This window comes from Zootoca vivipara, chromosome Z2, assembly GCF_965207765.1.
Source record: "Zootoca vivipara chromosome Z2, rZooViv2.hap1.1, whole genome shotgun sequence".
NCBI lineage: Eukaryota > Metazoa > Chordata > Lepidosauria > Squamata > Lacertidae > Zootoca > Zootoca vivipara.
This window is the reverse complement of record NC_142585.1, coordinates 5,000,925-5,027,583: the sequence shown is the minus strand read 5'-3', so window position 1 is coordinate 5,027,583 and position 26,659 is coordinate 5,000,925. Positions and strand designations below refer to the sequence as shown.

General features: G+C 47.3%; 1 protein-coding gene across 4 annotated transcripts; it reads right to left on the bottom strand.

Moving 5' to 3' along the window:
- Positions 1-1,132: 1,132 nt before the first annotated feature.
- On the bottom strand, positions 1,133-21,112 carry PLP1 (proteolipid protein 1). 4 transcript variants are annotated; one of them, XM_060270116.2, is made up of 8 exons: positions 21,010-21,112; positions 15,285-15,371; positions 11,181-11,367; positions 8,074-8,329; positions 4,905-5,073; positions 3,512-3,585; positions 1,983-2,048; positions 1,133-1,700 (listed from the first exon to the last, which is right to left on the bottom strand). In XM_060270116.2, the coding sequence occupies exons 1-8, from the start codon at positions 21,011-21,013 to the stop codon at positions 1,629-1,631; spliced, it is 915 nt and encodes a 304-aa protein (XP_060126099.2). In that variant the 5' UTR covers positions 21,014-21,112; the 3' UTR covers positions 1,133-1,628. The 4 variants fall into 4 exon arrangements, with proteins under 4 accessions (XP_060126099.2, XP_060126101.2, XP_060126100.2 ...); XM_060270118.2 differs by having other exon boundaries at positions 8,173-8,329; XM_060270117.2 differs by lacking the exon at positions 15,285-15,371.
- Positions 21,113-26,659: the final 5,547 nt, after the last annotated feature.

The window sequence follows — 26,659 nt, the reverse complement described above, 5'->3', positions numbered from 1 at the left end:
GACCTTGAGCCAATGACTTATCAGCAGCGCGTGTAATAAATAAATCAGCATATCTACAATACTGTCTGGTTTATTTTCTAGTACAGTGCATCGATTATTGCCTTCGTTTTATGGGTCAACGGTCTCATTAGACAGGAAGATCCGTGTTAAATCGCTGTTTTAAGGGGGTGTTTTTCATCGTCTGGAACGGATTAATCCACTTTCCATTACTTTCAAACTCTGGTGTGTAACATGGAGATTTACGGCATCAGAAGCAATTAGGGAAAACTTAATAAAAATGTTCTACAAGTGGTATCTGACGCCGGTTAAAATGGATAAAATCTATAAAGTTAAAGATAACCATTGCTGGAGGTGTGAAAGGGAAGTAGGTACGTTCCTACATATCTGGTGGCATTGCCCAAAGATAAAACCTTTCTGGAACGGAGTATTAGAAGAATTAAAGAAAATATTTAAATACAATATAAAAAAGACTCCAGAATCTTCCCTATTAGGAATGGTTGAAGAGGAAGTGGTTAAAAAGGATGAAAAGATATTCTTATATTCAGTAGCGGCGGCAAGAATTTTAATTGCAAAATTATGGAAAAGCAAGGAAGCACCCACCATTAGAGATTGGCAGGAGAAATTAATCTGTTAATATCGCCAAATTTAATTGATTTGGCTATATTAACGAATTCGATTAGGGGCGGTTCAAATAAAAAATTTAATGAAAATTGGGGAAAATTTGGAATATATTTAAAAGAACTTGGATTTGAAACCAACATTTTGTAGCATTCCCAGGAGGAAAATTAATGGAAGCAGTAGGAAGATAAATAATTTAATAGCCAGGATGGAAGAGAAGGGGAAGTCGATTCACAAAAGAAGATGCGAATACAGAATGGAAGATGTATAAGACAAGCTGATGATATATTGGAGAAGATGGAATAAGTTTTGTTTGAAATTGTATGATTATTTATTTATGTATTGATTTTGTTTGTATTTTAGATGGTTGTTTTGTTTTATATTGATTTTAAATCTAATAAAGATTATTAAAAAATTAAAAATAATAATAATCCACTTTCCATTACTTTCAACGGGAAAGTTTGCTTCAGTTTAAGTACGGACTTCCGCTCCCAATTAAGTACTTAACCCGAGGTACCACTGTATACGATTTTATTAGCCTCTTACAAAAAAAATAGCGTCATCCCATCGAATAATTTCCCCCCGTTTGGAGCATAAAACTGCCATTATTATTTTTTCCAAAAAAAAAAGACTTTCTTTTCGGGATCTTCCAGGGCCAGAGTGATTTTTTCCTCCGAAAAGCAGGACCTCCTCTCTCTCTCTCCGACGTCGGTTTCCCACGCCAACGAAATCCCCGGACCGGGAATACCGTTTTCGGGTCTGGCTGGGTCGAGTGAGATCATAGAATCATGGTTGCATTTGAAAAGGGACTCCAAGGGGTCACCTAGTCCAACCCCGGCAAATCAGGATGAGCCGATTGGCTGGTGGGCAGTTAGAACAGGAGGCCGGCTGCCACCTGGTTAGAGCCTCACGGTTAGAAGACCAGTCCAGGGTGCAAATAAGACCAATTGTTACAATTATTATGATTATGAAATGGGGAGGGAGTCTTTAGGCCCCGGGCGGGTGCCGGGTTAGAATTTCGTTCCCCGGCCCATCAGCCTCAAGACGGCAAAGTTGTAGGTGGCCGCGATAATGAACGTCACCTGTGGAGGAAGGGGAAAGAGAAGCAGAATTGCTCGAACCCATTCCTCCTGGTTCCCGTGACATCTCAGCAGCTTTGAAGGCCACCGAGAACGGTCTCCTGCCCTTCCCTCCTGGTTCGCCCAATATCTCAACAGCTTTGTGGAGACCATCAAGCATGGACTATCGGAAGGAGTCCTGCCGATTTCCCAGGGTTCCCGCAGAGACCTCCCTCCCGTCCTTTGCCCCGCGCGGGGCTCGAACCCTCCACCCAGAGACGAAGAGCTGTGGGAAGCTGTCCTTACCAGAGCCACCAAGGTGATTGACGCTCCCACGAAGGCCGCGATGAACAGGTGGAACGTCACCTGGAACTGTAGGATGAGACGGAGGAGGAGGGGAGGAAGAGGAGGAGGAGTAGAAGGGGTCACCCATTGAAGAATCTCATAGTGGCTAACAGATTGAGGTTGAATCCTGACAAGACAGAAGTACTGTTCGTGGGGGACAGGAGGCGGGCAGGTGTGGAGGACTCCCTGGTCCTGAATGGGGTAACAGTGCCCCTGAAGGACCAGGTGCGCAGCCTGGGAGCAGGGGCGTACCCAGGATCAAAATTAGGGGGGGCAAGGGGCGGGAGGGGCCACAGTGGGAATGTGGGCGGGGCTACGTGGCCTGCGCCCACCCAGCTCTTCCGAGGAGGCGGCCCCACGCGCCGGGAGCGGAGCTCCAGAGGCGTGCGGGGAACGCGAGCCCATGGCTGCCTCCTGCGCGCCTCCCAGGTCTTCCGAGGAGGCGGCCCCAGGCTCCCGTTCCCAGCGCGAAGCCCCAGAGGCGCGCAGGGAACGCGAGCCTGTGGCTGCCTCCTCCACTTATGTTCCCCGCTCCCGCTTAGCGCTCCTCCGCTTACGCTCCCCGCGCGCCTCTGGAGCTTTGCGCTGGGAGCGGGATCCTGGGGCTGCCACGCTGTGCCCCTTAGCCTTTTGCTTCTAGGGGGGGCAATTGCCCCCTCCTGCCCCCCTGCCTACGCCCATGCCGGGGAGTCACTTTGGACTCACAGCTGTCCATGGAGGCGCAGGTCAATTCTGTGTCCAGGGCAGCTGTCTATCAGCTCCATCTGGTACGCAGGCTGAGACCCTACCTGCCTGCAGACTGTCTAGCCAGAGTGGTGCATGCTCTAGTTATCTCCCGCTTGGACTACTGCAATGCGCTCTACGTGGGGCTACCTTTGAAGGTGACCCGGAAACTACAACTAATCCAGAATGCAGCAGCTAGACTGGTGACTGAGAGCGGCCGCCGAGACCACAAAATACTAGTCTTGAAAGATCTACATTGGCTCCCAGTACGTTTCTGAGCACAATTCAAAGTGTTGGTGCTGACCTTTAAAGCCCTAAATGGCCTTGGTCCAGTATACCTGAAGGAGCGTCTCCACCCCCATCGTTCTGCCCGGACACTGAGGTCCAGCACCGAGGGCCTTCTGGCGGTTCCCTCGTTGCGAGATGCCAAGTTGCAGGGAACTAGGCAGAGGGCCTTCTCGGTGGTGGCGCCCGCCCTGTGGAACGCCCTCCCAACAGATGTCAAAGAGGAAAACAACTACCAGACTTTTAGAAGACATCTGAAGGCAGCCCTGTTCAGGGAGGCTTTTAATGTTTAATAGATTATTGTGTTTTATTTTTCTGTTGGAAGCCGCCCAGAGTGGCTGGGGAAACCCAGCCAGATGGACGGGGTATAAATAATAAATTATTATTATTATTATTATTATTATTATTAGTAGTAGTAGTAGGAACATAGAATAGTAGAAAGGACAATGAAGGTCCTCTAGTCTTGACCCCTGAGAACTCACCTCGGATGTCTTGCAGATGGAGAGAAGGCTCTGGCCACACACTCTTCCCGGGGACGCGTTCCATGGCAGGACACCTGTGGCAGGGCCCCCAAACACAGAACCGTTGAGAGCTGGAGGGCCACCTCGCCCCACCTCTTTGGCCTCTCTTGACACGTGAAGATGGAGGTCAACCTCCTCCCAGATCCTGATAGCAAGCTGGTGGTCTACCAAGAACCCTGAGCCCACCATCAGGGTCCATGGGATTCTCCCTAAAGGCAGGACCTGACCTCCCCCCCCCCTTGAAAATCCCTTGGGTTGACTCATGATGTTGGAGGAATACCAAGCCTCCTGAGATCGATCCTTCTCACAGGTCCTGATGCCAAGCTGGTGGTCCACTAGGACCTTGAGAACCTTCTCTCAGGTCCTGCTACCAAGCTTGACTTCTAAGAAGACCTCAAGAACCTTCTCCATTACCTAGTCCATCAGGACCTTGAGAACCTTTTCCCAAGTTGGTGGTCAACCAAGACCTCAGGATCCTTCTCCCAAGCTTGGTTGGCAACCAAGATCTCAAGAACCTTCTCCATTACCTATTCCATCAGGACCTCAAGAACCTTCTCCCGGGTCCTGCTGCCAAGCTGGTGGTCAACCAAGACCTCAAGATCCTTCTCCCAAGCTTGGTGTTCCACTAAGACCTCAAGAACCTTCTCCCGGGTCCTGCTGCCAAGCTGGTGTTCCACTAGGACCTTGAGAACCTTCTCTCAAGTCCTGCTAACAAGCTGGGTTTCCAACAAGACCTCAAGAATCTTCTCCATTACCTATTCCATTAGGACCTTGAGAACCTTCTCTCAGGTCCTGCTACCAAGCTTGGCTTCCAACAAGACCTCAAGAACCTTCTCTCAGGTCCTTCTCCCAAGTTGGTGGTCGACCAAGACCTCGAGATCCTTCTCCCAAGCTTGGTGGGCAACCAAGATCTCAAGAACCTTCTCCATTACCTATTCCATCAGGACATCAAGAACCTTCTCCCGGGTCCTGCTGCCAAGCTGGTGGTCAACCAAGACCTCGAGATCCTTCTCCCAAACTTGGGATTCCACTAAGACCTCAAAAACCATCTCCCGGGTCCTGCTGCCAAGCTGGTGGTCCACTAGGACCTTGAGAACCTTCTCTCAGGTCCTGCTACCAAGCTTGGTTTCCAACAAGACCTCAAGAACCTTCTCCATTACCTATTCCATCAGGACCTTGAGAACCTTCTCTCAGGTCCTTCTCCCAAGTTGGTGGTCGACCAAGACCTCGAGATCCTTCTCCCAAGCTTGGTGGGCAACCAAGATCTCAAGAACCTTCTCCCAGGTCCTACTGGGAGACCCCTCGTGAAGCTATTCCTCCCCAAGGTGGCCCAGGAGACTAGGTCCTTCCTCACCATACATCCGGGCATCTGTGCAGAGGTTCCCGATGCCGGCGGCCGTCTTGGTGGGGTTGGCGATGGAGTTACAGGTGGTCCATGCCGTAAAGTAGACATAGACAGGGACGGCTGAGCAGGCGAGGACTAGGAGCCAGAGGACGGTCAGGACATAGGTGATGCCCACAAACTGAAAGGAGGGAGAATAGACAAGAGTCAGTGACTGGCCAGGAGCTTCCGGAGGATGGGGCATGAGACTGGAGACCTATGGGACCAGAGGAACTCCCAGCCACTTAGACCTTTCCTCCAGATATTCCCACAAGGGGTGGGGCAGACCTTGAAAAGTCCCTATTCCCAGGTTCCTATGAATCCTAGTTGCAAGAGACCACGAGGGCCATCCAGTCCAACCCCCCTGCCAAGCAGGAAACACCATCAAAGCATTCTTGACATATGCCTGTCAAGCCTCTGCTTAAAGACCTCCAAAGAAGGAGACTCCACCACACTTCTTGGCAGCAAATTCCACTGTCGAACAGCTCTTACTGTCAGGAGGTTCTTCCTAATGTTGAGGTGGAATCTTCTTTCTTGTAGTTTGAATCCATTGCTCCGTGTCCGCTTCTCTGGAGCAGCAGAAAACAACCTTTCTCCCTCCTCTATATGACATCCTTTTATATATTTGAACATGGCTATCATATCACCCCTTAACCTTCTCTTCTCCAGGCTAAACATACCCAGCTCCCTAAGCCGTTCCTCATAAGGCAGGGGTCAGCAAACTTATTCAGCAGGGGGCCAGTCCACTGTCCCTCAGACCTTGTGTGGGGCCGGACTATATTTTGAAGAAAAATATGAATTCCTATGCCCCACAAATAACCCAGAGATGCATTTTAAATAAAAGGACACATTCTACTCATGTAAAAAATGCTGATTCTGTTTTTAGAAGGCGATTGGGCCTCATCTGGCCCCGGGCCTTAGTTTGGGGACCCCTGTCATAAGGCATTGTTTCCAGGCCTTTGACCATTTTGGTTGCCCTCCTCTGGACACGTTCCAGCTTGTCAGTATCCTTCTTGAACTGTGGTGCCCCGAACTGGACACAGGACTCCAGGTGAGGTCTGGCCAGAGCAGAATACAGTGGTACTATTACTTCCCTAGATGCTATACTCCTATTGATGCAGCCCAGAATTGCATTGGCTTTTTGAGCTGCTGCATCACACTGTTGACTCATGTCAAGTCTGTGGTCTGTCAAGACTCCTAGATCCTTTTCACATGTACTGCTCTCAAGGCAGGTGTCTCCCATCCTGTATTTGTGCCTTTCATTTTTTCTGCCCAAGTGTAGTACTTTACATTTCTCCCTGTTAAAATTCATCTTGTTTGCTTTGGCCCAGTTGTCTAATCTGTGAAGGTCATTTTGAAGTGTGATCCTGTCCATAGCTGCCAAGTTTTCCCTTTTCTCACGAGGAAGCCTATTCAGCATAAGGGAATTTCCCTTAAAAAAAGGGAGAACTTGGCAGGTATGGATCCTGTCCTCTGGGGTATTAGCCACCCCTCCTAATTTGGTGTCGTCTGCAAACTTGCTCAGGATGCCCTCAAGCCCATCATCCAAGTCATTGATAAAGATGTTGGATAAGACTGGGCCCAAGACAGAACCCTGTGGCACCCCACTAGTCACTACTCTCCAGGATGAGGAGGAGCCACTGATGAGCACCCTTTGGGTTCGGTCAGTCAGCCATTTACAAATCCATTGAATGGTAGCATTGTCTAGCCCGCATTTGACCAGCTTCTTTACAAGAATATCATGGGGCACCTTGCCAAAGGCCTTGCTGAAATCAAGATAGGCTACATCCACAGCATTCCACTTAGACCTTTCCTCCAGATATTCCCACCTTGAAAAGTCCCTATTGCCAGGTTCCTATGATCCATTAAAATCCTATTTTGAGGGACGGCTTATATTTGGGTATTTCTCAGGCAAACATGGAGGCCTATTCCAGGGGTAGGCCAGATGCGGGCGGCCCAATCGCCTTCTCAATCCAGCCCGCGGACGGCCCGGGAATCAGCATGTTTTGACATGAGTGGAATGCATCCTTTTACTTATAATGCATCTCTGGGTTATTTGTGGGGCATAGGAATTCGTTCGGCCCGCAGCTGAAAAAGGTTGCTGACCCCTGTCCTATTCTATCCCCTAAAATGGAAACACAGACCTCCTCTTCCATCCTACAGACACAGTATTTATCTGATTAAAACAGGGATCCCCCTATTCCACCCCCCAAATATTTTATCCCCTGACAGTAAGAGCTGTGCGACAGTGGGATTTGCTGCCAAGGAGTGTGGCGGAGTCTCCTTCTTTGGAGGTCTTTAAGCAGAGGCTTGACAGCCATCTGTCAAGAATGCTTTGATGGTTTTTCCCGCTTGGCAGGGGGTTGGACTGGATGGCCCTTGGGGTCTCTTCCAACTCTATGATTCTATGATTCTGTCCTATTCTATCCCCTAAAATGGAAACACAGACCTCCTCTTCCATCCTGCAGACACAGTATTTATCTGATTAAAATAGGGATCCCCTATTCCACCACCCAAATATTTTATCCCCTGACAGTAAGAGCTGTTCGACAGTGGAATTTGCTGCCAAGGAAACACAGACCTCCTCTTCCATCCTGCAGACACAGTATTTATCTGATTAAAATAGGGATCCCCTATTCCACCACCCAAATATTTTATTGAATGAAATATTTCTACTCCACCCTACAAATATTGATCTGATTAAAATACAGACCCACCTATCCCGTCCCGTAAAAATGAAAACCGCGACCTCTCTTCCACCCCCACAAGGAACGTCCTTCCGGGTTGGAGCCCCGAAGGGTATTAAGGGCAGGAAGGGGTTAAGAGCGCCCTGTTGGATTCCTTACGAGGCGGAATTTCCTCCTTTTTGGCTGCGGACCCTGGAACTGGTAGCCATTCCCAATTACTGTGCCTAGAATCAAGCGGAGGAAGGTTTCCTGTTTTGGAACCTTTTTACAGAAAGTTTCAACCTTGCTGGCATCTTCTCAGTATGGACCCAACCAGCGCGAGTGAAGGAAGGACAAGACCTATTCCATATATCCTGGTCCTACTCTCGTTAACGCCCCCACCCACCCACTGTCGGCAGTCTCATGCCCCGGGTTCGAAGGGCAGGGGCGCCGGGTGCGAAAGAGGAGAATATCACCTTATCGGGATGGCCCAGCCATTTTCCCACACAGTGACACACCAGCTCCCAGGAGCGACCGGGCCGGTGTCCTCGGGGCCCCCTCCCCTTGTGGCCTACCGTGGCGCCCAAGCCCTTGCCGCAGACGGTGGCCCGGTAGTCGCCGAAGACCTGCCGGACGGCGCCGGTAGTGTAGAAGCCTTCGGCCAGCAGGAGGGCGCCAAAGAGGAAGAAGAAGCCGGCTACTCCGTAGATGGCGTACTGGAAGTCATGGATCCTGTGGGGGGAGAAAAGAAGAGAGGGGGGGCCGTCGGTACGGCGAGGGCACCCCGAGGGTCATCCAGCCTGACCCCCACCAGAGCTAGGAGGGATATACAGTTGGAAAAGGACTGCAGAAGGTTATTCCAATAGAACAGTGTTTCCCAACCTTGTGCCTCCAGATGTTTTTGGACTACAACTCCCATCATCCCTAGCTAGCAAGACCAGTGGTCAGGAATGATGGGAATTGTAGTCCGAAAACAGCTGGAGGCATGAGGTTGGGAAACACTGCAATAGAAGACTGATTGTACGGCCGCGGTTTAACTTGAGGTGGACATGCAGTGAGAAAAGGATGGCAGAATATAAGATGATAAAACGGGCAAAAGATTTGGGGTCTAATATTGAATACGATGCGTGGTTGAAATTGTGGAATCACACATTGAAGTTTACTGCAATGAGAATGTCTTGAAGATGATGTCTTGAAGTTATACAGTCTTGAATGTCTTGAAGTCTTGAAGTTGTCTTGAAGTTGTCTTGAAGAATGTCTTGAAGTTATACAGTGGTTCTGCTCCTTCCTTCTGGGCCATGTTCAGAGAGTGGTGGGGGGGATGAGTGTTCAGACCCCTGGGCTCTCACTTGTGGGGTGCCTCAGGGTTCCATCCTCTCCCCCATGCTTATTAACATCTATATGAATCCGCTGGGAGAGCTCATCAGGGGGTTTGGGCTGGGTGTTCACCAGTAGGTGGATGATACCCAGCTCTACCTCTCTTTCAAATCAGAACCAGTGAAGGCGGTGAAGGTCCTGTGTGAGTGTCTGGAGGCGGTTGGAGGATGGATGGTGGCTAACAGATTGAGAGTGAATCCTGACAAGACAGAAGTACTGTTTGTGGGGGACAGGAGGCAGGCAGGTGTGGAGGACTCCCTGGTTCTGAATGGGGTAACTGTGCCCCTGAAGGACCAGGTGCGCAGCCTGGGAGTCATTTTGGACTCACAGCTGTCCATGGAGGCGCAGGTCCATTCTGTGTCCAGGGCAGCTCCGTCTGGTACGCAGGCTGAGACCCTACCTACCCGCGGACTGTCTCACCAGAGTGGTGCATGCTCTAGTTATCTCCCGCTTGGACTACTGCAATGCGCTCTACGTGGGGCTACCTTTGAAGGTGACCCGGAAACTACAACTAATCCAGAATGCGGCAGCTAGACTGGTGACTGAGAGCGGCCGCTGAGACCACATAACACCGGTCCTGAAAGGCCTACATTGGCTCCCAGTACGCTTCCGAGCACAATTCAAAGTGTTGGTGCTGACCTTGAAAGCCCTAAACGGCCTTGGTCCAGTATAACTGAAGGAGCGTCTCCTCCCCCATCGTTCTGCCGGACACTGAGGTCCAGCGCCGAGGGCCTTCTGGCGGTTCCCTCGCTATGAGAAGCCAAGTTACAGGGAACCAGGCAGAGGGCCTTCTCGGTAGTGGCACCCACCCTGTGGAATGCCCTCCCACCAGAGGTCAATGAGAATAACAATTATCAGACCTTTAGAAGGCATCTTAAGGCAGCCCTGTTTAGGGAAGCTTTTAATGTTTGATGGATTTTTGTATTTTAATATTTTGTTGGAAGCTGCTCAGAGTGGCTGGGGGAACCCGGCCAGATGGGCGGGGTATAATTATTATTATTATTATTATTATTATTATTATTATTATTATTATTATTATGTATAGATGGTATTTGACACCAGTGAAATTAGCTAAGATGTATAGAATGAGTAGTAAAATATGCTGGAAATGTAAAGAGAAGCATGGTGAATTTTATCATATGTGGTGGACATGCGACAAAGTTAAAAGGTTTTGGGAAATGATATATAACGAACTGAAAAAGATTTTTAAATACACCTTTCCCAAAAAAAACCCGGAGGCTTTCTTATAGGACAGGAGATTGTAAAAGGAGACCAAGTATTATTTGTGTATGCGACAACCGCGGCCAGGACTTTGTTAGCCCCCAAATGGAAAACTCAGGAGTTACTGACGATTGAAGAGTGACAGACGAAAATGATGGACTATGCGGAATTAGCAAGGCTGACTAGCAGGATCCGAAACCAGGGAGAGGCAAGGTTCCAAAAAGGACTGGAGTAAATTTGTGGACTATATAGAGAAGAACTGTAGAAGTTTAAAGACACTCTCAGGACTGAAATAAATGACTTAAAATGACTTTAAGGAGAGGGAGTGAAGGAACTGTGAGACAGGAGCGAATGAGAAAACCGAATGAGGGGAGGGAGGGAAGTCTAAGCTCAGCAGAGCAATGGGAATTAGAGATTTGGAAATAATTGTTTAAAAAGAGAAAATTTGATATAGTTGAATAGATGCTAAAAGGAGAAAAAATTGTGTTTATTGTGTGTGGTTGTGTTTTTTTAAAGCATTTTATTAATTTTTCCAAATAAACATATTAAACACATTAAACACAATTAAACACAACAACACATTTAAAAACAAATACAACACGCACAGATTTTCTCTTTTTAAACCATTATTTCCAAATCTCTAATTCCCATTGCTCTGCCGAGCTTAGACTTCCCTCCCTCCCCTCATTCGGTTTTCTTTCCAGCTCTTATCCCGCAGTTCCTTATTCCTTATTTAAAGTCAATTCATCCCGCAAGTGTCTTTAAACTTCTACAGTACTTTTCCATATAGTCCAATTGTGTGTGGTTGCGTTTGCTGTTGACTGTTTTGTTATTGTTTCATGTGTTTATTTGAAAATTTAATAAATTGCTTTTTTTTAAAAAAGAGAGAGAAAGAGAAAAGGATGGCAGGATATGAACGGGGGAACGAAGAAGGGAACGAACGAAGGAACAAAGGCGGAGGAAAGGAACATTGCGAGGTGCTTACACGTCGACCAGATACTCATAGTCCTGGTAATTTTTGGAGAAGTAGGTCTCGACTAGGTGCTCGGTGCCGGTCAGGGCTTCGTGGCCGCAGCCGCAGAACAGCGCCACCCCCAGGAAGCACAGGGCCGTGGCCACCAGCGAGGCAAAAGGCGCCCCCACCAGGCAGCGGGCACAACACTGCAACAGACCTGTAAAGGGGGGGGAGAGAAAGGAAGGAGGGAAGGATAGAGACCTCTTGAGAAAGAGTTGCCTAACCCCTTTCCCTATCCCTATCCTAAACCCCTCTACTTAACCACTATCCCAAACTCCTCACCCCTATCGCTAACCACCATCCCTAACCCCCTACCTCTATCCAAAACTGGTAGCCGTTCGATCGCTGTGCCTAGAATCAAGCGGAGGAAGGTTCCTTTTTTGGAAGGATATAAAACCCTTCCTTTACAGAAAGGTTCAACCTCGCTGGCGTCCTCCTCTCAGGATGGCATCCCGAACCCCAAGGGTCATCCAATCCAGCCCCTGGCCAGGCAGGATTATCGGCATTGAATTACCAGCCAGTGTCGGATTGAGGTCTCAGCCAGGCATCCCCAAACCCGGCCCTCCAGATGTTTTGGGACTACAACTCCCATCATCCCTAGCTAACAGGACCAGTGGTCAGGGATGATGGGAAATGTAGTCCCAAAACACCCGGAGGGCCAAGTTTGGGGATGCCTGGTCTAAGCTCAACAAGCCGTAGCTTAGTGCCCCCCCCAAAAAAAAAATTCAAAGGGCAAAAAAAACACCTGGATGTACATTTTCAAAAGAGAAGATAAAAAGGAAATAAAGTATAACCAACATACAGCAGAAGTGGGTTGTGTTGTGTTGTGTTGTGTTGTGTTATAGAATCATAGAATCATAGAGTTGGAAGAGACCACAAGGGCCACCCAATCCAACCCCCTGCCGAGCAGGAAACACCATCAAAGCATTCTTGACATATGGCTGACAGCAACGCGTGGCCGGGTCATCTAGTAGAATAATAGAATCATAGAGTTGGAAGAGACCCCGAGGGCCATCCAGTCCAACCCCTGCCGAGTAGGAAACACCATCAAAGCATTCTTGACATATGGCTGTCAAGCCTCTGGCTTAAAGACCTCCAAAGAAGAAGGAGACTCCACTACACTCCTTGGCAGCAAATTCCACTGCCAAACAGCTCTTACTGTCAGGAAGTTCTTCCTAATGTTGAGGTGGAATCTTCTTTCTTCTTGTTTGAATCCATTGCTCCGTGTCCGCTTCTCTGGAGCAGCAGAAAACAACCTTTCTCCCTCCTCTATTTGATAGCCATATTTGAACATGGCTATCATATCACCCCTTAACCTTCTCTTTTCCAGGCTAAACATACGTCTCCAGGCTTCTCTTCTCCAAGCTAAACATATGGGTGAAAGGTTGTTTTGGGAGAAAGGTTGTTTTCTGCTGCTCCAGAGAAGCGGACACGGAGCCATGGATTCAAACTACAAGAAAGAAGATTCCACCTAAACATTAGGAAGAACTTCCTGACAGTAAGAGCTGTTCAGCAGTGGAATTTGCTACCAAGGAGTCTCCTTCTTTGGAGGTCTTTAAGCAGAGGCTTGACAGCCATCTGTCAGGAATGCTTTGATGGTGTTTCCTGCTTGGCGGGGGGTTGGACTGGATGGCCCTTGTGGTCTCTTCCAACTCTGTGATTCTATGATCCCTAAACCGTTACTCATAAGGCATCGTTTTCAGGTCTTTGCCCTCCTCTGGACACGTTCCAGCTTGTCAGTATCCTTCTTGAACTGTGGTGCCCAGAACTGGACACAGTACTCCAGGTGAGGTCTGACCAGAGCAGAATAAAGTGGTACTATTACTTCCCTAGATGCTATACTCCTATTGATGCAGCCCAGAATTGCATTGGCTTTTTGAGCTGCTGCATCACACTGTTGACTCATGTCAAGTTTGTGGTCTACCAAGACTCCTAGATCCTTTTCACATGTACTGCTCTCAAGCCAGGTGTCTCCCATCATGTATTTGTGCCTTTCATTTTTTTGGCCCAAGTGTAGTACTTTACATTTCTGTTGTGTTGTGTCGGCTCTTACGATGCCTTCTCGCCTGCTCCCTAGAATATCCCGGGTTTGATCCTTTCTACATATAGGGTGGCGACATTCTTCATGGCAACCTATGGAAATGGCTTGAGAGACCTATGAGTTCCATCAATTACCATATAGCACAGGCATCCCCAAACCGCGGCCCTCCAGATGTTTTGGCCTACAACTCCCATGATCCCTAGCTAACAGGACCAGTGGTCAGGGAAGATGGGAATTGTAGTCCAAAACATCTGGAGGGCCGAAGTTTGGGGATGCCTGATATAGCATATATTCAATACGGGGAAAAAACACAGCAACAATTTGTGGCGGACAAAGGAGAGCTGGACGAAAAATCTTTTAGACTTGCTTTGCGTCATGTTAGTCACGATTTAAATCGCCACTCAGTAAGACTTGATTGGAAACCCCCTTTTGACCGAACGGTTCAGCCTTACTGGCATCCTCGGAATATTCACCACCAGAGGAAGGTTCACTTTTGGGATTCATCGATTCGTTTTTACACGTCCGTCAGAACTATTAGAAATACATAGACGGATAAGGATGAAAAGGATCTAGGAGTCTTGGTAGACCACAAACTTGGCATGAGTCAACAGTGTGATGCAGCAGCTCAAAAAGCCAATGCAATTCTGGGCTGCATCAATAGGAGTATAGCATCTAGATCTAGGGAAGTAATAGTACCACTGTATTCTGCTCTGGTCAGACCTCACCTGGAGTACTGTGTCCAGTTCTGGGCACCACAGATCAAGAAGGATACTGACAAGCTGGAACGTGTCCAGAGGAGGGCAACCCAAATGGTCAAAGGCCTGGAAACAATGCCTTATGAGGAACGGCTTCGGGAGCTGGGTATGTTTAGCCTGGAGAAGAGAAGGTTCAGGGGTGATATGATAGCCATGTTCAAATATATAAAAGGATGTCATCTAGAGGAGGGTGAAAAGTTGTTTTCTGCTGCTCCAGAGAAGCGGACACAGGGCAATGGATTCAAACTACGAGAAAGAAGATTCCACCTCAACATTAGGAAGAACTTCCTGACAGTGAGAGCTGTTCGACAGTGGAATTTGCTGCCAAGGAGTGTGATGGAGTCTCCTCCTTTGGAGGTCTTTAAGCAGAGGCTTGACGGGCATATGTCAAGAATGCTTTGATTGTGTTTCCTGCTTGGCAGGGGGTTGGACTGGGTGGCCCTTGTGATCTCTTCCAACTCTATGATTCTATGATAACCATGTTCAAATATATGAAAGGATGTCATATAGAGGAGGGAGAAAGGTTGTTTTCTGCTGCTCCAGAGAAGCGGACATGGAGCAATAGATTCAAGCTACAAGAAAGAAGATTCCACCTAAACATTAGGAAGAACTTCCTGACAGTAAGAGCTGTTCGGCAGTGGAATTTGCTACCAAAGAGTGTAGTGGAGTCTCCTCCTTTGGAGGTTTTTAAGCAGAGGCTTGACAGGCATATGTCAAGAATGCTTTGATGTTGTTTCCTGCTTGGCAGGGGGGTTGGACTGGATGACCCTTATGGTCTCTTCCAACTCTATGATTCTATGATTCTAATAGTATAACCACCTAAACATGAGGAAGAACTTCCTGACAGTAAGAGCTGTTCAACAGTGGAATTTGCTGCCAAGAAGTGCGGTGGAGTCTCCTTCTTTGGAGGTCTTTAAGCAGAGGCTTGACAGCCATATGTCAAGAATGCTTTGATGGTGTTTCCTGCTTGGCAGGGGGTTGGACTGGATGGCCCTTGGGGTCTCTTCCAACTCGATGAGTCTATGATTCTATGAAATTCTGGTGAGGTTTAAGAAGTTTTCTGCTGCACTTAATTGGAAGGAGAAAAACCATCGCAACAATTTAACCCATTTATTTCACTTAAACAATAACAGGATAGCGTATCCACGTTAACGGATGTTCGGATGTTGTTAAACTATTATTATTATTATTATTATTATTATTATTATTATTATTATTATGAAGTCCCACCCCAGAACGGCAGGAATATCAAGGTGGTCTCGGGCTTCAGATGGCTACCTGGAGAACCGGCTCGGGGACCTGGATCCGGGTTCGAATTCTGCGGAGCCACGGTTGGTTGGGGTTCGGGCCCACTGCTAACATTATCTACATTGCGAAAAATACAAGGGTCAGCAGGGTGGGCAGGCCCTCCCCGCGACTCTTTCCTCTAATAATAATAATAATAATAATAATAATAATAATAATAATAATTTGTTATTTATACCCCACGCATCTGGCTGGCTTTCCCTGAATGCAGTGACCTGCCCTCCTGAGGGTCGTCAGATCGGACCCCTTGACAAGGCAGGAATTTCTTTTTTCTTTTTCTTTTAAAAATATTTTTATTGATTTTCTGAGCATCGCAAAGAAAACAAGACAAAGAACAGAAAGAAAAACGCAAAAAAGAACAATGGAAAAAATTCTAAAAAGAAAAAGAGAAATAAGATACATCCAAACTCACTTTGGGGGGGAACCCTATTCTTATACCTTAACAATATAATACCCCTTAACCAGATTTTGCTCCCGTGGAATTCCTTTACTCTGTTGACTTCCTCCCCCCCCCCTTTCCACATTTCTATTTCAGAGAGGAAAACAACTACCAGACTTTTAGAAGACATCTGAAGGCAGCCCTGTTCAGGGAGGCTTTTAATGTTTAATAGATTACTGTGTTTTATTTTCTGTTGGAAGCCGCCCAGAGTGGCTGGGGAAACCCAGCCAGGTGGGCGGGGTATAAATAATAAATTATTATTTTTATTATTAACTAATATGGCACTTTCTAATTCATTCCTCCCTTCTTCGTTCTAATTCACTTATTACATTACTATTCCAATCCTATTTTTACATACAAGCATAAAATAATTAAAACGTCTCCTTAGAATCTGGAATCTATAATAACTATTTAACATACAGTCATTTCTCTCCTTTATTTTACTTCTTGCCTCTTCTACTTCCCCCTCCCTTGTTTCTTTAACCTCATTGTTTTTCTCCAGACAAGGCAGGGATGTCAAAATAGGAGCAGAAATCTGGATTCGACCCCAACGGTACCAATTGGTCCGACGTTCCGCTTTATCACCGCTGGGAACAAGCAGCTCTGAGATGTCAGAAGCAGTGTCAGGTTTGGGATTCGAACTCGCAGCTCGCCCTCCATTGTCCATTGTCTTTGGGACAATGAAGCCTTGGTCTCTCCGTCCCACCTTGTCCCCCATCCCGCCCCAGGGATGGTGAGGGATGGTCCGGTTAGAGTCCTGGGAACAGGGCCCCGGGTTCAAATTCCTGAGACCTACCCAAAATAAGACACTGTCTTATATTTATTTTTCCTCAAAAAACCACACTATGGCTTATTTTCAAGGGGATGTCTTATTTTCTCCTCCTCCTCCTCCTCCTCCTCCTCCCCCTCCTCCTCCTCCTGTATTCAAGTCTCCAGGGCCAAATGAACTACATCCAAGAGTATTAAAAGAACTGGCAGAGGTGATTTCAGAACCACTGGCAATAATCTTTGATAATTCCTGGAGAACAGGCGAAGTTCCAGCAGACTGGAGGAGGGCAAATGTTGTCCCTATTTTCAAAAAGGGGAAAAGAGAGGACTCAAACAATTACCGCCCAGTAAGCCTGACATCAATACCAGGAAAGATTCTAGAGCAGATCATTAAGCAGACAGTCTGTGAGCACCTAGAAAGGAACGCTGTGATCACTAAAAGTCAGCATGGGTTTCTGAAAAATAAGTCATGTCAGACTAATCTGATCTCATTTGTTGACAGAATTACAAGCCTGGTAGATGAAGGGAACGCTCTGGATGTAGCCTATCTTGATATCAGCAAGGCCTTTGACAAGGTGCCCCATGATATTCTTGTAAAGAAGCTGGTAAAATGCGGGCCACACAATAAGTGGATTTGTAACTGGCTAACTGACCGAACCCAAAGGGTGCTCATCAATGGCTCCTCCTCATCCTGGAGAGTAGTGACTAGTGGGAAGAACCACAGGGTTCTGTCTTGGGCCCAGTCTTATTCAACATCTTTATCAATGACTTGGATGATGGGCTTGAGGGCATCCTGAGCAAGTTTGCAGACAACACCAAATTGGGAGGGGTGGCTAATACCCCAGAGGACAGGATCACACTTCAAAATGACCTTAACAGATTAGACAACTGGGCCAAAGCAAACAAGATGAATTTTAACAAGGAGAAATGTAAAGTACTGTACTACACTTGGGCAAAAAAAAAAAGGCACAAATACAGGATGGGAGACACCTGGCTTGAGAGCAGTACTGTACATGTGAAAAGGATCTAGGAGTCTTGACAGACCACAAACTTGACATGAGTCAACAGTGTGATGCAGCAGCTAAAAAAGCCAATGCAATTCTGGGCTGCATCAATAGGAGTATAGCATCTAGATCAAGGGAAATAATAGTACCACTGTATTCTGCTCTGGTCAGACCTCACCTGGAGTACTGTGTCCAGTTCTGGGCACCACAGTTCAAGAAGGAGACTGACAAGCTGGAACGTGTCCAGAGGAGGGCAACCGAAATGGTCAAAGGCCTGGAAACAATGCCTTATGAGGAACAGCTTAGGGAGGGAGCTGGGTATGTTTAGCCAGGAAAATAGAAGGTTAAGGGGTGATATGATCGCCATGTTCAAATATATAAAAGGATGTCATATAGAGGAGGGTGAAAGGTTGTTTTCTGCTGCTCCCGAGAAGCGGACACGGAGCAATGGATTCAAACTACAAGAAAGAGGCTTCCACCTCAACATTAGGAAGAACTTCCTGACAGTAAGAGCTGTTCGACAGTGGGATTTGCTACCAAGGAGTGTGGTGGAGTCTCCTTCTTTGGAGGTCTTTAAGCAGAGGCTTGACAGCCATATGTCAAGAATGCTTTGATGGTGTTTCCTGCTTGGCAGGGGGTTGGACTGGACGGCCCTTGTGGTCTCTTCCAACTCTATGATTCTATGATTCTATGACATGGCCTTTGACCTTCCCATTATGTTTCCGAATTTGGTTCTTTAAATACGCACAACTTTATTCCCTCTCCTTTCATTTCACAGACTTGAAATTTGATAAGGTTCTCCTTTTTACGCACAGAAGCTGATATTTACGCACAGAAACCTGATATTTTGACCATGTTCTTTTACAGACTCTGTATATTTCCCATTTTCTGGTTAAAATTTTGTCTGTCACCTTGCTGATACAAAATAAAAGAATTCCTTCAGTAGCACCTTATAGACCAACTAAGTTTTTATTTTGGTATAAGCTTTCGTGTGCATGCACACTTCTTCAGAAGTGCACACGAAATCTCATACCAAAATAAAAACTTAGTTGGTCTTTAAGGTGCTACTGAAGGAATTCTTTTATTTTGTTTCGACTCAGACCAACACGGCTACCTACCTGCTGGTACTCTGGCTAGTTCAACCGCCTCTCTCAATTTATTTATTTAAATAAATTGATTTCACCAGTTAAAACAAAGAAAATAAATAAATTTATTTCATCAATTAAACAAATTAAACAAATTTAATTTAATAAATTGTTTTATTTGTTTAATTGGTTTCGCCAGCCCGATTGGATTTAATTTAATAATACATGGAATTGTTTTATTTGTTTAATTGATTTCGCCAGCCCGATTGGATTGCGATCTCCTCTCCCTTCCTACCTTTTCGGATTAAAATCTTGGCAGCGACTCTCCATAAAGACTCTCTTAATTTTATTTTTTTTAAATTCCTGCCAAAAATAATGGGAAATGAAATTCCCTAAAATGAAAATATGGAAGAGGAGGTCTCTATTTTCATTTTAGGGGATAGAATAGGAGGTTTATATTCTCACCGGAGAAATATTGGTGGGGATAGATTTGGGGGTCTCTATTTTCATCCTGCCAGGAAGGTATTGGGGATACGACCCTTGGAGCCCTCTTGCCAGGACTCTAACTGGACCATTTCTCGCCTCTTCATCTTGGGGGTGGGATGGATGGAGGGTATGTAGGACGGAGTAGAGTGGAGAGATAAAAAGGCTCCCATTGTCCCGAAGACAATGGACAATGAGGGATGGGCTGCGAGTTCGAAACAATGCGCTCCTTCATGGCGCCTCTGGGAGAGTGGCTCCGGCTAGTACGGAAAACACCAAAGCTGAAATGTGGGTCGTTAGGAGATTGGGGGGGGGGCATTAATTGACAGTTTTATTTCACAGAAGCATCGTTTTTTTTATTCTGTATATATGGCACAGATTAGTCCTGCCTAGAGCCTGGGATAAAACCAGGGAAAGTGGAAATAAAAACCAGTTGGATATAGTTTGAATATTCTTTGTTTTTTTCCTTCCATTTTTCCGGGGGGGGGGGGCGGATTTGGGGAGAAAAGGGGGGAAAAACAAGTGGGGTTTTCCCTTCCGACTGCCGAGCTGATCTCCTGGGTCCCATTCCCTCCAGTTGGCTACAGCTCCAACTCACTAGCAGTGTAGCAGTTAGGGTCCTGGGTTCGGATCCCCTCCTTTCTCGGCTGAGAGACCAACCTGGCCAGGTCGCTGTGAAAGGGAGGTGAGGAGCTGGAGGGATCTAGCCCACCTACTCAATATTTCTCTTGTGAAAATACAGACCTCCTACAAGAAAGAAGATTCCACCTCAACATTAGGAAGAACTTCCTGACAGTAAGAGCTGTTCGACAGTGGAATTTGCTGCCAAGAAGTGTGGTAGAGTCTCCTTCTTTGGAGGTCTTTAAGCAGAGGCTTGACAGGCATATGTCAAAAATGCTTTGAAGGTGTTTCCTGCTTGGCAGGGGGTTGGACTGGATGACCCTTGTGGTCTCTTCCAATTCTATGATTCTATTCTACCCCCTAAAATGAAAATTTATTTTTATCCCCCAAATATCCCCCTTATTCTATCCTCCTTATTCTAGCCCCCAAATATTTCTCTGGTGGAAACGGGTGTGTCTCTTCTTCCATCCCTCCAACACTTCTTTTGTGAAAATGCGGACCTGCTATTCTTATCCCTGGAGATGAAAATAAAGGTAAAGGTAAAGGGACCCCTTGACCATTTGATCCAGTCGTGACCGACTCTGGGGTTGCGGCACTCATCTCGCGTTATTGGCCGAGGGAGCCAGCATACAGCTTCCGGGTCATGTGGCCAGCATGACAAAGCCACTTCTGGCGAACCAGAGCAGCGCACAGAAACGCCGTTTACCTTCCCGCCAGAGCGGTACCTATTTATCTACTTGCACTGGTGTGCTTTCAAACTGCTAGGTTGGCAGGCAGAGCAAAGGGAGCTCACCCCGTCCTGGGGATTCGAATCGCCGACCTTCTGATCGGCAAGCCCTAGACTCTGTGGTTTAAACCACAGCGCCACCCGCTGCGGGTTCAATATGATGAAAAGAGAGACCCCCCCCCAATTCTGTCCCCCAAATATTGAAAATACAGGTCTCCTATTCCATCCCCTGAAATGGAAACCGAGACTTCCGATTCCATCGCCTCAAATGAAAATACAGACCACCTCGTCCTATTCCATCCCCAAATGAAAAGACAGACCTCCTCTTCTATCCCCTAAAATGAAAATAGAGACCCCCCCTTCTTCCAGCCCCACAAGACGTCTCCGGTGAAAATAGGGAGGTCCCTTTCCCCACCCTGATGTTCTCAGAAACATGTCCCTTTTCAGAGCTCTCAGGACAAGGGGGACAGTCCAGGATTGGAACCTCAGACGGCTTCGCCAATCCCTCAGCCAAATTAGTGGGCGATGGAGACACTGAGAAGTTTCTCCCCCCCCCCCCGGTCCAACTCACCCATTGCCTCGGGGTTCAGGTGGAGTTGCAACAACTGGTCTCTTCTTCAGCTAGGACAACCTGGTCGTCTTCTCCTTCTCCTTCTCCTTCTCCTCACTTCGCCGGATTTCTCTCTACCCCCTCAGATCCTTCAAAGAAAAAGGGATGTGTTGTGTGGAGCCATGCCCCTTAAAGGAGAAGCCGGCCCTATCTCCTCCTTGCTCCTTCTCCTCCCTGTTAACTCTGAGATGGACGAGATCTGCTTGAGGGAACCTCCTAAGTTTCCAGTTTTGATAGAGGGTCCCGAGATCTGTGGGAGCTCCCAGAATTGGTGGAAAGCTCCGAGCTCAGGCTAAAGGAACGTGGAGCACCAACTTTTGCTAGCAGGACACAGGAGAAGGATCTCAGGCTCTTGGTAGACCACCCCATTTTCACCTGTGCAACCCAACGGATTTCAAGAGGGACAATTTAAGGTCAGGTTCTGCCTTGAAGGAGAATCAGGTGGACCAATAGAAGGATGGTGGAGCTCAGGGGGGTCTTGGACCACCAGATAGCCACCAGGATATGGGAGAAGGTTCTGGATTTTAAGAGGGACAAAGGCTCAGGATCTTGGTGGAGCACCAACTGGCTAGCAGGGCAAAGGAGAAGGATCTCAGACGGAAAGATGATACAGGCCTCAGGACCTCATCTTCACCTGAGTCGAACCCAACGGATTTCGAGATTGTTGTTGTTGTTGTTGTTGTTGTTGAGTCGTTTAGTCGTGTCCGACTCTTCGTGACCCCATGGACCAGGGCATGCCAGGCACTCCTGTCTTGCACTGCCTCCCGCAGTTTGGTCAGACTCATGTTCGTAGCTTCGAGAACACTGTCCAGCCATCTCGCCCTCTGCTGTCCCCTTCTCATTGTGCCCTCAATCTTTCCCAACATCAGGGTCTTTTCCAGGGAATCCCCTTCCCCTTGTGCCCTCCATCTTTCCCAACATCAGGGTCTTTTCCAGGGAGTCCCCTTCTCCTTGTGCCCTCCATCTTTCCCAACATCAGGGTCTTTTCCAGGGAGTCCCCTTCTCCTTGTGCCCTCCATCTTTCCCAACATCAGAGTCTTTCCCAGGGAGTCCCCTTCTCCTTGTGCCCTCCATCTTTCCCAGCATCAGGGTCTTTTCCAGGGAGTCTTCTCTTCTCATGAGGTGGCCAAAGTATTGGAGCCTCAGCTTCAGGATCTGTCCTTCCAGTGAGCACTCAGGGCTGATTTCCTTCAGAATGGATAGGTTTGATTTCTTGGAGTCCATGGGACTCTCAAGAGTCTCCTCCAGCACCAGAATTCAAAAGCATCAATTCTTTGGCGATCAGCCTTCTTGATGGTCCAGCTCTCGCTTCCATACATCACTACTGGGAAAACCATAGCTTTAACTATACGGACCTTTGTAGGCAAGGTGATGTCTCTGCTTTTTAAGATGCTGCCTAGGTTTGTCATTGCTTTTCTCCCAAGAAGCAGGCGTCTTTTAATTTCGTGACTGCTGTCACCATCTGTAGTGATCAAGGAGCCCAAGAAAGTAAAATCTCTCACTGCCTCCATTTCTTCCCCTTCTATTTGCCAGGAGGTGATGGGACCAGTGGCCATGATCTTGGCTTTTTTGATGTTGAGCTTCAGACCATCTTTTGTGCTCTCCTCTTTTACCCTCGTTAAAAGGTTCTTTAATTCCTCCTCACTTTCTGCCATCAAAGTACTGTCATCTGCATACCTGAGGTTGTTGATATTTCTTCCGGCAATCTTAATTCCGGCTTGGGATTCATCCAGTCCAGCCTTTCGCATGATGAATTCTGCATATAAGTTAAATAAGCAGGGAGAAAATATACAACCTTGTCGTACTCCTTTCCCAATTTTGAACCAGTCAGTTGTTCCGTATCCTGTTCTAACTGTAGCTTCTTGTCCCACATAGAGATTTCTCAGGAGACAGATGAGGTGATCAGGCACTCCCATTTCTTTAAGAACTTGCCATAGTTTGCTGTGGTCAACACAGTCAAAGGCTTTTGCATAGTCAATGAAGCAGAAGTAGATGTTTTTCTGGAACTCTCTAGCTTTCTCCATAATCCAGCGCATGTTTGCTATTTGGTCTCTGGTTCCTCTGCCCCTTCGAAATCCAGCTTGCACTTCTGGGAGTTCTCGGGTCACATATTGCCTAAGCCTGCCTTGTAAAATTCTAAGCATAACCTTGCTAGCGTGTGAAATGAGCACAATTGTGCGGTAGTTGGAGCATTCTTTGGTGCTGCCCTTCTTTGGGATTGGGATGTAGACTGATCCCAATCCCAAAGAAGGGCAGTGCCAAAGAATGCTCCAGGTTCTGCCTTGATGGAGAATCAGGTGGACCAATAGAAGGATGGTGGAGCTCAGGGGGTCTTGGACCACCAGATAGCCACCAGGATAGGGGAGAAGGTTCTGGTTTTTAAGAGGGACAAAGGCTCAAGGTTTTGGTGGAGCACCAACTGGCTAGCAGGGCAAAGGAGAAGGATGTCAGGCTCTTGGTGGACCTCATCTTCACCTGAGTCCAACCCAATGGATTTCGAGAGGGTCAAAGGCCAGGTTCTGCCTTTATGGAGAATCAGGTGGAGCAACAGAAGTGTGGTGGAAATCTGGGTCTGGGTCTTGGTGGACGGCCAGCTTCACCTCAGTCTCACCAAGTGAATTTCAAGGAGGGGAAAGGTCAGGGTCTGCATTGAGGGAGAATCATAGAATCATAGAATCCTAGAGTTGGAAGAGACCACAAGGGCCATCCAGTCCAACCCCCTGCCGAGCAGGAAACACCATCAAAGCATTCTTGACATATGCCTGTCAAGCCTCTGCTCAAAGACCTCCAAAGAAGGAGACTCCACCACACTCCTTGGCAGCAAATCCCACTGCCGAACAGCTCTTACTGTCAGGAACTTCTTCCTAATGTTGAGCTGGAATCTTCTTTCTTGTAGCTTGAATCCATTGCTCCGTGTCCGCTTCTCTGGAGCAGCAGAAAACAACCTTTCACCCTATATGACATCCTTTTATATATTTGGACATGGCTATCACATAACCCCTTAACCTTCTCTTCTCCAGGTTAAACATGCCCAGCTCCCTAAGCCGTTACTCATAAGGCATCGTTTTCAGGCCTTTGCCCTCCTCTGGACACGTTCCAGCTTGTCAGTATCCTTCTTGAACTGTGGTGCCCCGAACTGGACACAGTACTCCAGGTGAGGTCTGACCAGAGCAGAATACAGTGGTACTATTACTTCCCTTGATCTAGATCAGGCATCCCCAAACTGCGGCCCTCCAGATGTTTTGGCCTACAACTCCCATGATCCCTAGCTAACAGGACCACTGGTTGGGGAAGATGGGAATTGTAATCCAAAACATCTGGAGGGCCTAAGTTTGGGGATGCCTGATCTAGATGCTATTCTCCTATTGATGAAGCCCAGAATTGCTTTGGCTTTTTGAGCTGCTGCATCACACTGTTGACTCATGTCAAGTTTGTGGTCTACCAGGACTCCTAGATCCTTTTCACATGTACTGCTCTCAAGCCAGGTGTCTCCCATCCTGTTACCAGATCTAAGATAGGGGACCCCTGGTTTTCTAGAAAAACATGCTAGAATCTGCCCTGTTCACCACAATTTCATGGTGATCGGTCAATGTCTTCCTTGTAAATTAGTTACTATTCCAGAAAAGAATTTGCTCGATTGGTCAATAGGAAGGTGATGCCAGCAAGACTAAGTCTTTGCGTAAAGAAAAAAGAAAAAAAGAAAAAGGATTTGTCAATGGGAAGGTGATAGGAAACTAGGACGACTGGTATGTTTAGCCTGGAGAAGAGAAGGTTAAGGGGTGATATGATATCCATGTTCAAATATATCAAAGGATGTCATACAGAGGAGGGAGAAAGGTTGTTTTCTGCTGCTCCAGAGAAGCGGACACAGAGCAATGGATTCAAACTACAAGAAAGAAGATTCCACCTAAACTTCCTGACAGTAAGAGCTGTTCGACAGTGGAATTTGCTGCCAAGAAGTGTGGTGGAGTCTCCTCCTTTGGAGATCTTTAAGCAGAGGCTTGACAGCCATCTGTCAAGAATGCTTTGATGGTGTTTCCTGCTCGGCAGGGGGTTGGACTGGATGGCCCTTGTGGTCTCTTTCAACTCTAGTATTCTAGGATTCTATGACTTCTTTAAATCAGAGACGTCCCAGGGAAATAGGGATACTTGACGCGGGATCTGGCCTTTCTCCGAGGAAAATAGGGTTTATATATTTGGGCCAGTACCGTATATTCTTCTATTGGAGAACTGCCCTGACCAAAGGTGTTGTGGGCTTGGAAGAGACTCGAACTCAGGACGCAAGGTAGAAACGGGCGAAGAGGAAGGAGCATTCGCTGGGAAGCTCCACTGTGGAAGGAGGTGCGGATCCAGAATGGGCCTCCACAATCCCTTACGGACTCACCGTTAAAAGGAAGAGGAGAAGGAGGAGGAGATTATATTCTTCTATATCCCATCCTTCCACCCTCCCCAGTTTGGCCCAGTTCCCCCAGCAGGTGCCACAAGGGATGCCTTCAGCCCTCTATGGCCTCCTTCAGGATTCGAAGGGCCGCCTGGCAGGGCTGGCGCGGAGAGGAGCCAGCTGGCGGAGCTGCCCAGGGGGGGAAATAAGACCCTCTTTGTCAATTCCCAACAATGGAGAATGGAGAACATCCGAACAATGAGGACCATAGATCCTCCAGCAGGAGGGCAGAGAGGTCTTTGTCCCTCGGCAAACAAGGAGAAGCATTGTGGGGATAAGGGAGGTCCGCCTGAGGGTCATCCAGACCAACCCCACTTAGAATCATAGTATCATAGAGTTGGAAGAGACCACAAGGGCCATCCAGTCCAACCCCCTGCCAAGTAGGAAGCACCATCAAAGCATTCTTGACATATGGCTGTCAAGCCTCTGCTTAAAGACCTCCAAAGAAGGAGACTCCACCACACTTCTTGGCAGCAAATTCCACTGTCGAACAGCTCTTACTGTCAGGAGGTTCTTCCTAATGTTGAGGTGGAATCTTCTTTCTTGTAGTTTGAATCCATTGCTCCGTGTCCGCTTCTCTGGAGCAGCAGAAAACAACCTTTCTCCCTCCTCTATATGACATCCTTTTATATATTTGAACATGGCTATCATATCACCCCTTAACCTTCTCTTCTCCAGGCTAAACATACTCAGCTCCCTAAGCCGTTCCTCATAAGGCATCGTTTCCAGGCCTTTGACCATTTTGGTTGCCCTCTTCTGGACAGGTTCCAGCTGGTCAGTATCCTTCTTGAACTGTGGTGCCCAGAACTGGACAGTGGTACTATTACTTCCCTGGATCTAGATGCTATACTCCTATTGATGCAGCCCAGAATTGCATTGGCTTTTTTAGCTGCTGCATCACACTGTTGACTCATGTCAAGTTTGTGGTCTACCAAGACTCCTAGATCCTTTTCACATGTACTGCTCTCAAGCCAGGTGTCTCCCATCCTGTATTTGTGCCTTTCATTTTTATTTGCCCAAGTGTAGTACTTTACATTTCTCCTTGTTCAAATTCATCTTGTTTGCTTTGGCCCAGTTGTCTAATCTGTTAAGGTCATTTTGAAGTGTGATCCTGTCCTCTGGGGTATTAGCCACCCCTCCCAATTTGGTGTCGTCTGCAAACTTGCTCAA